The sequence below is a fragment of the Musa acuminata genome, chromosome BXJ1-11 (genome assembly GCF_036884655.1).
Source record: "Musa acuminata AAA Group cultivar baxijiao chromosome BXJ1-11, Cavendish_Baxijiao_AAA, whole genome shotgun sequence".
NCBI classification, from domain to species: Eukaryota; Viridiplantae; Streptophyta; class Magnoliopsida; order Zingiberales; family Musaceae; genus Musa; species Musa acuminata.
Genome location: NC_088337.1, coordinates 10,267,388 through 10,278,887, shown reverse-complemented (window position 1 = coordinate 10,278,887; position 11,500 = coordinate 10,267,388). Strand labels below are relative to the sequence as shown.

General features: G+C 36.5%; 1 protein-coding gene across 1 annotated transcript; it reads left to right on the top strand.

Moving 5' to 3' along the window:
• Positions 1-1,972: 1,972 nt before the first annotated feature.
• On the top strand, positions 1,973-10,463 carry LOC135596592 (cyclic nucleotide-gated ion channel 18-like). Its single transcript, XM_065088650.1, has 6 exons — positions 1,973-2,590; positions 5,959-6,171; positions 6,260-6,573; positions 7,077-7,188; positions 9,179-9,415; positions 9,568-10,463. Exons 1-6 carry the CDS (start codon positions 2,123-2,125, stop codon positions 10,363-10,365), a joined length of 2,142 nt encoding a protein of 713 aa, XP_064944722.1. The 5' UTR covers positions 1,973-2,122; the 3' UTR covers positions 10,366-10,463.
• Positions 10,464-11,500: the final 1,037 nt, after the last annotated feature.

The window sequence follows — 11,500 nt, the reverse complement described above, 5'->3', positions numbered from 1 at the left end:
GGCGTCGCCGCCGGAGCGGTGAATACGACGAGCGAAGTGGCGGAGATGGATGGATGGCGTGGGAATTTAAACGGGCGACGCTTCGTTGAGATTCGTGCTTCCGTTGATGTGGAATGGTATCGTTGTCGTTCTGTGTGTATTCTTTTGACGGGCCAATAGTGACGACACAATAATGATAATGGATAAGGAAAGAGGCCGCTCTTGTTCTTCCTCACAATAGCAAGGAAGGCGTTTAGAGTTGTCGTTAAAAACAGATTCAGAATGACTAACATTTTTCCTTCAATTAGAAGAGTAGCCGAGAAAGAGATGTAGTCTCGGGCGAACGCAGAGCTCATGTTGAGCATATATAGGGGTTTAGTGGAGGACAGCATATAGACAAACAAAGATTGAGGGTTTATGTAATAGTTGGGTGCTATAGGAAAAAAACCATTTGAAATGAATAAAATACATAAAACCCCAAATTAACGATAATAGATTCATCCAATTTTATAAATCTATTTAAGTTTTGCCTGCAACTTGAACGGAGATCCTCCCAATAATAGATCCTGTAAGTGGAAGATGCATCACATCTACAAAACATTATCACTAAAATGATTATTTTTATTTTTTAATTAGTAGCAATTAATAATCACGAGGTATAAGATAATACATTTAGAATGTGTATTAAGGGTTCGATATATATATATTTCGAATATAAATTGATATTTCATATATTTTTTTTTGAATCACATTTGACTTGGGTGCTGTATTGACAATGCTAAAATGTTGATGCTATATTAAAGTAACATTAGCATTCTAACATTTGCGAGGTGTTGATGTAATTTTTAAAAATTTTAAGATACCGTATGATAGCATCTAAAATCATAATTTTGTTAATATGTTTTAACGAGAAATCAACATGATTTATGTCTTCAATAAATTAAATTTTCATTTATTTTTTCTAAAAAGCATTTTATATTTATTTGTATGATTATATTTTTATTTGTTATATATTCAGGACATACAATTTTTTTTTATAGGATTACATTTATTTATTTAACTATTTTTAATTTAAATAAAAATATGTATTTATTTTTGAATAAATATTAATAATATTAGAAGGGCAAATTTATCACATAATATTTAATAAAATTTTAAAATATAATATTATCATATATATATATATATATATATATATATATAATAATTTTATCTATCGTTTACCAAGCACTCAAAGCATTCCACAACTCTATATTTACTCAAATCTTTTTCTTCACATGCAAATGTGTTATCAAACAAAACCAAAGACAAAACTTTTCTATATTTACTCAAATGTGTTATCCACATGCAAGTTTGCATTTTTTAGGCTATGCTCTTTTACTAAATCCACAACTTTATATTTACTCAAATTTTTAGGCCAAACTATTCTTCTTAATAATATAGTATCATAGTCATATGTTCATTCTATTATTTATATCTTTTCATCTTGACTTGTCCATGGCTTGATGTTTTAATCTTAAAACATCAATTTTGAGAATTCCAATATGAATATGTTATTTCTATTAATTTAATAGAATAATCCAAAGACATATTATCTTTATATTCTTTTAATATTGTTTTCAATCTATTCTCATCAGTTGTAAACTATTTATTTATTTTATATGATTTTTGGGTATCTGGTTATTATTTTTATTTCCTTTTTATTGGGCCCATTTAGGTGGTGCACAAATTAGATTTGATTATGATATGTTCGTTGTGGGTTGATGATGTCTTCAAATTTATGGAATAGTGGAAACATTTGAGATGAGTAATAATGTGGTAGTTATTGCGTCATATGAAATTATAACGGCCAACGGTCATTTTTTTTGTTTGTTACGTTTTCCTTCTTCGTTGGTGGGAGGCACCATCCGACGGTGGACGCTCTCATGGCGACGTCTCCGCAATTGCCTCCGCCCCTCTCGCCTCCCCGCAAATCCCCCAACCATCGGTACCCTAACCCTAACGCTCACCCTCTCACTCCCCTCTTCTTCCTCCTCCACCCTTCACTTTTCCCTCCTCCTCCTCCTATGGCCGCTTCGCCCTGCTTCCGCCGCCGCAGCACCCACGCCGACGCCGCCGGCCGACCCCAGCTCCGGCGCGGAAGATGAGGGCCATCGGATCCACCACCTCCTGGGTTCTCCCCTTCCGCCGCCGCCCGGCGGTCACCCCGCCACCGGCCTCCGTCCTCCTCCACCTTCGCCGCCGCCCTTGGCAGCCCCGCCGCATCCTCGACCCCGGCGGCGACGCTGTTCTTCGCTGGAACCGCATCTTTCTCGTCTCCTGCCTCGTCGGCCTCTTCGTCGATCCCCTCTACTTCTACCTCCTCTACATCGGCGGCCCCGCCTGCGTCCGCATCGACGTCAATCTCGGCATCATTGTCACCTTCTTCCGCACCGTCGCTGACCTCTTCTATCTGGGTCACATGCTCCTCAAGTTTCGCATCGCATTCGTGGCGCCCAGCTCAAGGGTCTTCGGCAGAGGCGAGCTCGTCACGGATCCCCACCAGATTGCCATGCGCTACCTCAAAGGCGACTTTGTCATCGATCTCATCGCTATGCTCCCCATCCCCCAGGTAGGTATTCTTCCTACCCGCCAATTCAAATATCTTCTTCTTGTTCTTTTTCTCGGTGTGTTCTCGTCCTATGCTATATAATCTTGTCCGACCAGCAGCCAAACCTTGAAACAACGTAGCAATGCGCCATATATATACCTTGCTCAATCCTCTGTATAATGTACGGTTGATCATTCACAGAGATAAAACTGATCATCCATGCTAAACAAACAAACTGACTATTCCCAGGTGCCCATATATTAAAATGCTGTGGAACGTCCAAACTAGATTTATGAGTTGTTTTATATTACAATGTGCATTGCTTTATGTGTCAATTATACAAATTATCTCGAGTCCTGAACAATTTAAATGTGACTTTCCTGTTAATTCAACCAAGAGCAGGTTAGATATATCAATCAGGATACAGGTAAAATCTTCAGCTGTGTACCATTTTTAATCATTTCAGGTACCTGAGTAGGCAAAGAAGTTGTGACAGGGAGCACAATGGATTCTCTGATAGTCCTTTCCTCTGAAATCTGGTTTACCATGGACTCGTAATAGATTATGGATAGGAACGGCAATTGTAACCCAAACCTCTGTTGCAACAGCTCTGTTGGGTCTGGTTTGAGTAGCTTTGACGATGTGGTTGAAACATAATTTTCAGAAACAAGGTCAGGTCCCATTCCATTCCATCCTCGTATGCCCCACGCCTGAAAAAATTATCCCCTTCTATTATAATTTAATAAAAAATTACATATCTGATTAGTTATCCACAATGCTATGGGCTGGGGAAAACTGAATGATTAGATTTGGTGCAGGTCTAGCTAGAGTGCCATTAGATTTCTTAACCTGGATCAGGGATAGGACAAGATTTTTGAGTGGTGGAGCAGGAATGAGTTATGTTAAACTCGTCCCTTCTCGCTCCATTTTCATTCCTTGTGGAACCAATTTGAGGATGATACTTATTACCTATTTTAAGAATAGGCACAGGACCCAGCTCTAAGAGGAACCTAACAATTAATCCTTCTCAGTGCCATTCACCAGTAGTGATGAACCCAGAATCTAAAACCTACCCATGAATGACACAAGGAAATATTGATCGTAGGTGTTGAATCTTGGATTTTGATGATGAAACTAATTGAGAGTGTTTATGATTTAATCTGCGTTTTGAGTGACGTAGGAAGCTGGGATCAGGAAGAGACAATTAAAGCAGGAAGAATCATATTGGGCCGAAGAAAAACATTTAAGAAGATTAGATGTCTAGTCGGAGAATTGGTCGACATATCGACAGAAGGCTTCGGGCCATGGATTCTCTGATAGTCCTTTCCTCTGAAATCTAGTTTACCATGGATTCATAATAGATTATGGATAGGAACGGCAATTGTAACCCAAACCTCTGTTGCACCAGCTATGTTAGGTCTGGTTTGAGTAGCTTTGACGATGTGGTTGGAACATAATTTTCAGAAACCAGGTCAGGTCCTATTCCATTCCATCCTCGTATGCCCCATGTCGGAAAAAATTATCCCCCTCTATTATAATTTAATAAAAAAAATTACATATCTGATTAGTTATCCACAATGCTATGGGCTGGCGAAAACTGAATTATCAGATTTGGTGCAAGTCTAGCTAAAGTGCCATTAGATTTCTAAACCTGGATCAGGGATAGGACAAGATTTTTGAGTGGTGGAACAGGAATGAGTTATGTTAAACTCATCCCTCCTCGCTCCAATTTGAGGATGATACTTATTACCTGTTTTAGGAATAGGCACAGGACCCAGCTCTGAGAGGATCCTAACAATTAATCCTTCTCGGTGCCATTCACCAGTAGTGATGAACCCAGAATCTAATACCTACCCATGAATGACACAGGGAAATATTGGTCATAGGATCTGCTAGGCACAGGGTCCTGTGCCTGCTTAAAGCCAGGTAAGCACAGACCCTACCCTGAAGGTACATCAGTATGCAACACTGGTCAACAGTGGTATATTTTCATGAAGAGAACAAGAGTTTCTGTACAATCTAATATGACAAAGATAGTTGGATATAGCATCAGGTTATTAAAGAAAATATTTTTCTATTGGTTTCTGAATTTTCTAATGAAAATTAGAAAACTAGGCTATAGAGGTTTTTTCTTTTTCTGAATGCCAATTGGATTCTCTCTCTTTGAGGAATAAGTTAAAACTTTCATCTTTGTCCTTCCAAGATATTATTATCAAGTTTTATAAGTGTACCTGAAGATGGTTTACACCTAGTGGTATCCAAAAGAATAAAGGGGGGTTACAACTTTCATAGAGCTAATGTATTTTAAGTTGGTATATATAAGAACATTTGCAGAACTCTGTTTCCTGAGTCATTTTCCTTGTCTGAAATTATTTTTTGGTGAATAATAGTAAGAAATCAATCCTTTCATTGCATAGACTTATTATAGATTTTCTGTTTGTTATTTGTTTCTCATGGTTAATTGCTTTACCCATGACTATGATGTATTCTAAAAGGTCAAAATTGACTTAAAATCTTAAGTTCCTTACTTGCTAGCTTCATATTTTAAATTTGGTACAAACTTGAACATTTTTCAGCCTAAAATAGTGATCATCAAACTGAAACACAGGATTCTTGAGATAACTTCTATGAGTGTTTAAGAAAATAAATTTTATTTTTATGGAAAAATGCATTTGTGTACTCTGTAAAATGAAATTGTTCCATTGAAAACACCAGTATACCATGCATGTTAGGGATATGAGTCTAACCCAGTAAAATATTTTGACAAATGAAATAAACTTGAACCAGATTGAGATTGTGTTGACTGGCATATGCTAAATTATGGATTTGTTTTAGATCCTATTTGAGTTGTTTAGACAGGGATATCATAGTTTATACTTTAAAGTTCTTATAATGTATTTTTTTTAAATTTGAGTTATTAAGAACATGATCTCCTTTTCTGCAATCTTTGACAACATGGCTGTGGTTCGGTTAGTCAGTAAGACTGAGAGACAATGGCCATAAATTTAGGATAACTAGTTTTTTTAATCATACAATGTAGCTTTGATCTTTAGAATATCAGAAATCCGGTAGGTTTTATTTGACGTCTAAGGCCTTTGTTCCAGGTGTTTCTGCAAGTTTCAGATCTTCATATTCATGATAAGATGGTATTGGCATGGGATCCATAATGATCATTCTATACCATGCCAATTTGCTTCTGGAATAAATCAATATGCTGATGAAAATTATATTATTATTGGACATTCTTTTACCTGGAAACATTCATGAAAATCGTGAAATATGCTCGATGATGCTAATTTTCTTAAAATGAATTGGTTTTTTCTTATTATAGCATTATTCATGGACTTTAGGGAAAATATCATTTTGTCTTGATTTTTGTTCTTTTGCAGATAATCATCTGGTTTGTGATTCCAGCAGTGAGCAGCTCTTCAGCGAATCACACCAACAATACACTTTCCTTAATTGTTTTCATCCAATATATTCCAAGATTATTTCTCATTTTTCCTTTGAATGCACGGATTGTTAAGGCCACAGGAGTAGTTACAAAAACTGCATGGGCAGGAGCAGCATACAATCTCCTTCTGTATATGCTGGCAAGCCATGTATGCTTCTTTATTAGTTATCTTTTCCCAGTTATCGCAATATATTTTTCTTGAGTGAGAAATTTTGACTATCTTATCACCTATACAGGTTCTTGGAGCTTTATGGTATCTTTTGTCCATTGAGCGCCAGTACACCTGCTGGATCACAGAGTGCATTAAAGAAAATGCCACTATGACAATGCCAATGTGCAACCCTAGGTTTTTGGACTGTAGTAGCTTAGAGCTGCCTGAACGGAAGGCGTGGCGCAATAGTACCCTTCTGCTTAGTAATTGTGATGCCACAAGTGATAGTGCCAAGTTTAATTTTGGCATGTTTGCAGATGCTTTGACTAGTGAGATTGTTGCAGCAACTTTCATTGAGAAGTATCTGTATTGCCTTTGGTGGGGATTGAAAAATCTAAGGTAAATCTATTGCTGACAATTTATTTCTGATTGCCATATTTTGAGCACAGTTTCTCCATTACTTGCCCCATCTTCTTCTTTCTCTTCCATTTACTTTGGTGATTCTTAAAAGGCATGTACTGAAGATGTAAAGAACAGCATAGTTTATTACAAATGTATTCATTGGATAAGGAACAAAGCTTACACAAATATCCAGAACAATGCAACTTCAACTATACCTGGGAAAATTATATGAAATCTGCCAGTAGGAGGCATTATGTACTTTTTTAACAATGACAGGCTAAGAAAACTGGGTATTTAATGCTTTCTGGAATATCTGATTCTTGTAATTTCTTTGTCTTTAAAGTGCTCTTTTTATTTGTTTGTTGTCACAGTTCAGTATATTATTCCTTATAATTTGCAAATAATCATACTTTTGTCGCAAAAATAAAATGCCTTGTGACTCTTTTATCAGTTTACCTCTTGAGGATCTAAAATTAGTGCTTTATATCATTTCTATTCAGTTCATATGGACAGAATCTGGCAACAACTACTTATGTCGGGGAAACAACATTTGCGATTCTGATATGCATTGTGGGTCTTGTTCTATTTTCACATTTAATTGGAAACATGCAGGTAACATTTCTTGACATTAATTTTTATAAATTAATTTTATTGAGCCACGCGTGTTGTATCCCTCACTATATTTTCTGGATCTCATTGCTTTCTGTAGGTAAATATATGGTAATTAATGTGATTGTTCAATTTTTTGGTATAGAGATTTTGTTAAACCTGCTCATTCAAATACAGATCTGTGGATGGCTTTTGTCTTCATGTTCATTTTCCTTGTTCTAGGTTTATTGCGTCTATTTCTGTTCTGCTGATTCTTCATTATTCTTGAAAACTTATGTGCAAATACATGTATTGCTTCACCTTATTCTTTTACGTCCGTGCAATATATTATGTGTCTCCAATTGATTAAAGTCTATTGATTCTATAACTTTAATATTTTTTCAAAAGTCTTTCTTAAGTATTTCTAGGTGATCTTACTGTTGCAATTCAGTTTTCATGCCTGTTCCTCAAGCATCGTCGTGCTTTTGTTTCACTTGTCAAAGCTATCTCATCTTGTTTTCCTCCAAAGATCCAGCAGTTGATCCATGTCATTTCCATATAGTAGCATAAAAATTTATTTATTATGAAGCAGGTCTATTAGTTGTGTCCTTATTTTCTAAAAGTTCATTTCCATTATGTGTTTAGCTTGTGGCCCATAAAAATATCACCCTCTCTTATGTGGATCTTGTGTGTGTTTCTGCTGCTTTTGGATTTGGATGAGTATCAAAATGGGATCATAGAGTAGCTTAACGAATTTCAGCTGAGGGAAATTGAAGCAGTCTGCCTCCATTTATTTTGGCAGAAGAAGAGGATAGATTTGTGTTTCACCTTTCTATAGGTTTGATACAGGTCATCAAATCATATTTATGATTGAAATTATGTTTTAGAACATAAATCTTCTTATTATGTATTATCAGTTAAAATAATATGACTTAAATCATGAATTCCTAGAGGTTCTTATCTTGAAGCAGTGATAGGATCTGAAAGGTATCATAAGCTACACTATATAATTAAACTACGTAACCTTTGTTTTTAATTTCCTTCCACAATTCATAGTTTTCTGTGAAACTCCATAAGTTGGAGTGAGCTATTGTATCATTGACAATATCTATAGTTCTGGATGCTGAATCTCGAACTGAAGATGTTCTGACTTGGGCTTGCATTGTTGCAAGATGATTCTAATATAGAATCAAGTTTATGGAATCTTACATTGACTTCTCTATGTATAGTCATTGACCACCTGTACAAATATGGTACTTAAATCCTTGGGCTAATTAAGCATCTAGTGGTGGTTTTCTTTCGATGTGTTCTTTTCTTTAGAGGCAGGAGACCACAAGTTATGTCTGCCCTGTTTATAAAGACCTGCTATAGAGTGGTCAAAGTGGTTGTTTCATGAACAGGCAAAAGAAGTGTCAGGTACATAATTGTATGATGATTAATCTGATTCTACTGTGGTTATAGAGTATTAGAAAGATAAATTAAGGTGCAGTTTTGATGTGTCATTGTATGTTTTTCCACATTTCTTCCCAGCAATATGTTAGAATGACTTTGAAATATACACTTGTTATGTGTGATTGGCATTCTAAGCATCACATTTACTCAAAGTCAACATATCTGGCCAAGTGATTTGCTAGCTTAAATTATGATTTATTGGGTATCATCTTGGATTCAGTTTCTGGTTTTTGTTTTACGATATTTTTCTTCTTTGGCAGGTTCTTTGTTTTGTGAAAGAAAACTTATTTTTTGTGATGCTTGATCGCTCTCTGCATGTATTATTCATATTATGATTACAGGATCAAGTAAAACTACCTTTTCTATTGCTGTATATCATTGCACTGAATTCACTCCATGTAATTCATACTTGAAAAAAAACTCCATAGTAAAATTAATTACTTATGTTTGATTTGAAATATAATTCTAGCATTATGTCCTTTCATGTCTTGTTTATTGAACTGATCTCTGTTCTCTTGGTTGCACAGTCCATCATCATCCTTTTTTGTTCCTCTGCTTTCAGACCTACTTGCAGTCTATTACTGTGAGACTAGAAGAATGGCGAGTGAAGCAAAGAGACACAGAGGAGTGGATGAGGCATCGTCAACTACCGCCCGACCTACAAGAACGTGTTCGGCGTTTCGTCCAGTACAAGTGGCTTGCTACTAGAGGTGTCGATGAAGAATCAATTTTGCAATCTTTACCTTTGGATCTCCGTCGCGAAATCCAACGTCATCTATGTCTTGGTCTCGTTCGTCGAGTGAGTGTGGCCCTCCATTCCCGCATTCCTTACCTCTTTTCCTTTTTATATTGTCGGACTTGGATCGAAAAAAATGAGGATTACAGATCGTTTATGAGAATTTAGCTTCATGCGGTTCGCTAAAATAAGGATTGCAAGCACTAAATTGTCAGGTCCCGTTCTTCTCACAAATGGATGATCAGCTTCTGGATGCTATCTGTGAACGACTGGTCTCATCCCTGAGCACCAAGGACACGTACATCGTCCGGGAGGGTGACCCAGTCAATGAAATGCTCTTCATCATTCGAGGTCAACTCGAAAGCTCTACAACTAACGGCGGCAGGAGCGGTTTCTTCAACTCCATCACTCTGAGACCTGGGGACTTCTGCGGCGAGGAGTTGTTGACATGGGCTCTGATGCCCAACCCCAGCATGAACTTTCCTTCATCGACTCGAACCGTTCGGGCCCTCAGTGAAGTCGAAGCGTTTGCGCTTCGAGCTGAAGATCTCAAGTTCGTCGCCAACCAATTCAAGCGTCTCCACAGCAAGAAACTGCAGCATGCTTTCAGGTTCTATTCATACCAATGGAGGACTTGGGGAGCTTGCTTCATACAAGTTGCATGGCGGCGGTACAAGAAGAGGAAATTGGCCAGGGAGCTGGCCGAACAAGAGTACCCCGACTATGACCCAGTACTGGAGGACGATGAGAGCCAGGATATGGAGCATGATGGGGCTCCTTTGCTTGCTGACTATGCCGATGGCGGTGAAGTCTCATCAGGAGAAACCGAAACCGGGAGCAATTTCCAGCATCTCGGGGCGACGATACTCGCTTCGAAGTTTGCCAAGAACACAAAGAGAGGAGCAAATCAGAAGATCAATCAGCTCAGTAAGGCTGCCACTAGCATCAAGCTGCCGAAGTTGTTGAAGCCGGATGAACCTGATTTCTCCATGAACAATTTGGATGACAAATGACGGACATGCTGTTTGTTAGATTGTAAAACAAAAAACAAAAAAAAAACAAAAAAAAAAACAAAAAAAAAATGTCCATAAAACCGTAACTAGGAAATTTTCCAGCCATCTTGATGTAAAAGTAGCAGTATATCCAAAAAATCTAAAACTGCTGCCTTTTGCGTTGCGTGATGACTTTGCATGTTTCTCCTTTTTCACTTTAGAAGTCACTGGGTTTCTGATGCAAAATGGATTATAAAAAACAAATGGCTCGTTACTTAGTGCACTGTATGTCAGATTGGATAAGATCGGGTCGTGACACTGTAAGCTTAGATTTTACTTGAGAAAATGGTATACAGATTATTAAGAGATCACTCAATCTTTTTCACATTGGCTATATTGCCTGGTTCTTATCGTTCCTTGTGTTTTGTTGCAAGTTTTCTTATAACTTGGAGATATGGTGGTGCTTATTCCTCTAAACAAGATTAGCTAACCCCCACAACCTGCATCTAAATAGACTATAAATGATCCAAACCTCAGCTTTATTTTTTATCTGAATATAATTTTTTTGAAGATCGCCTTACATCAAAACCATGAATTGTCATTTATTTTATTTCTTGAAAGGAATAAGTTCGAAGACAAGTTTTGATCATGGTGAATCGATAATTTTTACTAGCAAAACCAATGATATCTTCAAAATAATAGTATATATATATATATATATATATCTATCTATCTATCTATCTATATATTTACAAATGATGAGGATGAGATTCAATTTGAAAATTTAGTATTGACATTATTAGGGCTAAAAACATATTTTTTTAGAAAAAAAAGATATTAATTAAAGCTTGTTATTATTGACAGCCATATTAATTATATATCTACTGTTTACCATCCTATTTATTAGTGGATATTTATTAGTTAATAGGTGGAGATGAAAAACATATTATTGATATCCTTTCTATTGGGATTAATAACTAATTCAAGATTCTTGGTATTAGCGTCTCGATAGGATAAGCAATTATAGTAAAAAAAAAAAATTCTGATAATTAAAGTTCGGTTCATTTATAAATTTCTTATGATATAAAGACGAGAATACGTAAAGTAGATTACAAATCTTCTCCTTTTAGTCACAATCGTATTGTAAATTTAAAGA

Bases quoted from the DNA above. Each gene is read 5' to 3' on its own strand.
- LOC135596592 (XM_065088650.1), top strand. From the start codon at position 2,123: ATGAGGGCCATCGGATCCACCACCTCCTGGGTTCTCCCCTTCCGCCGC. The intron at 6,172-6,259 runs GTATGCTTCTTT...TCACCTATACAG, and splicing joins TGTATATGCTGGCAAGCCAT to GTTCTTGGAGCTTTATGGTA. The intron at 9,416-9,567 runs GTGAGTGTGGCC...CTAAATTGTCAG, and splicing joins GTCTTGGTCTCGTTCGTCGA to GTCCCGTTCTTCTCACAAAT.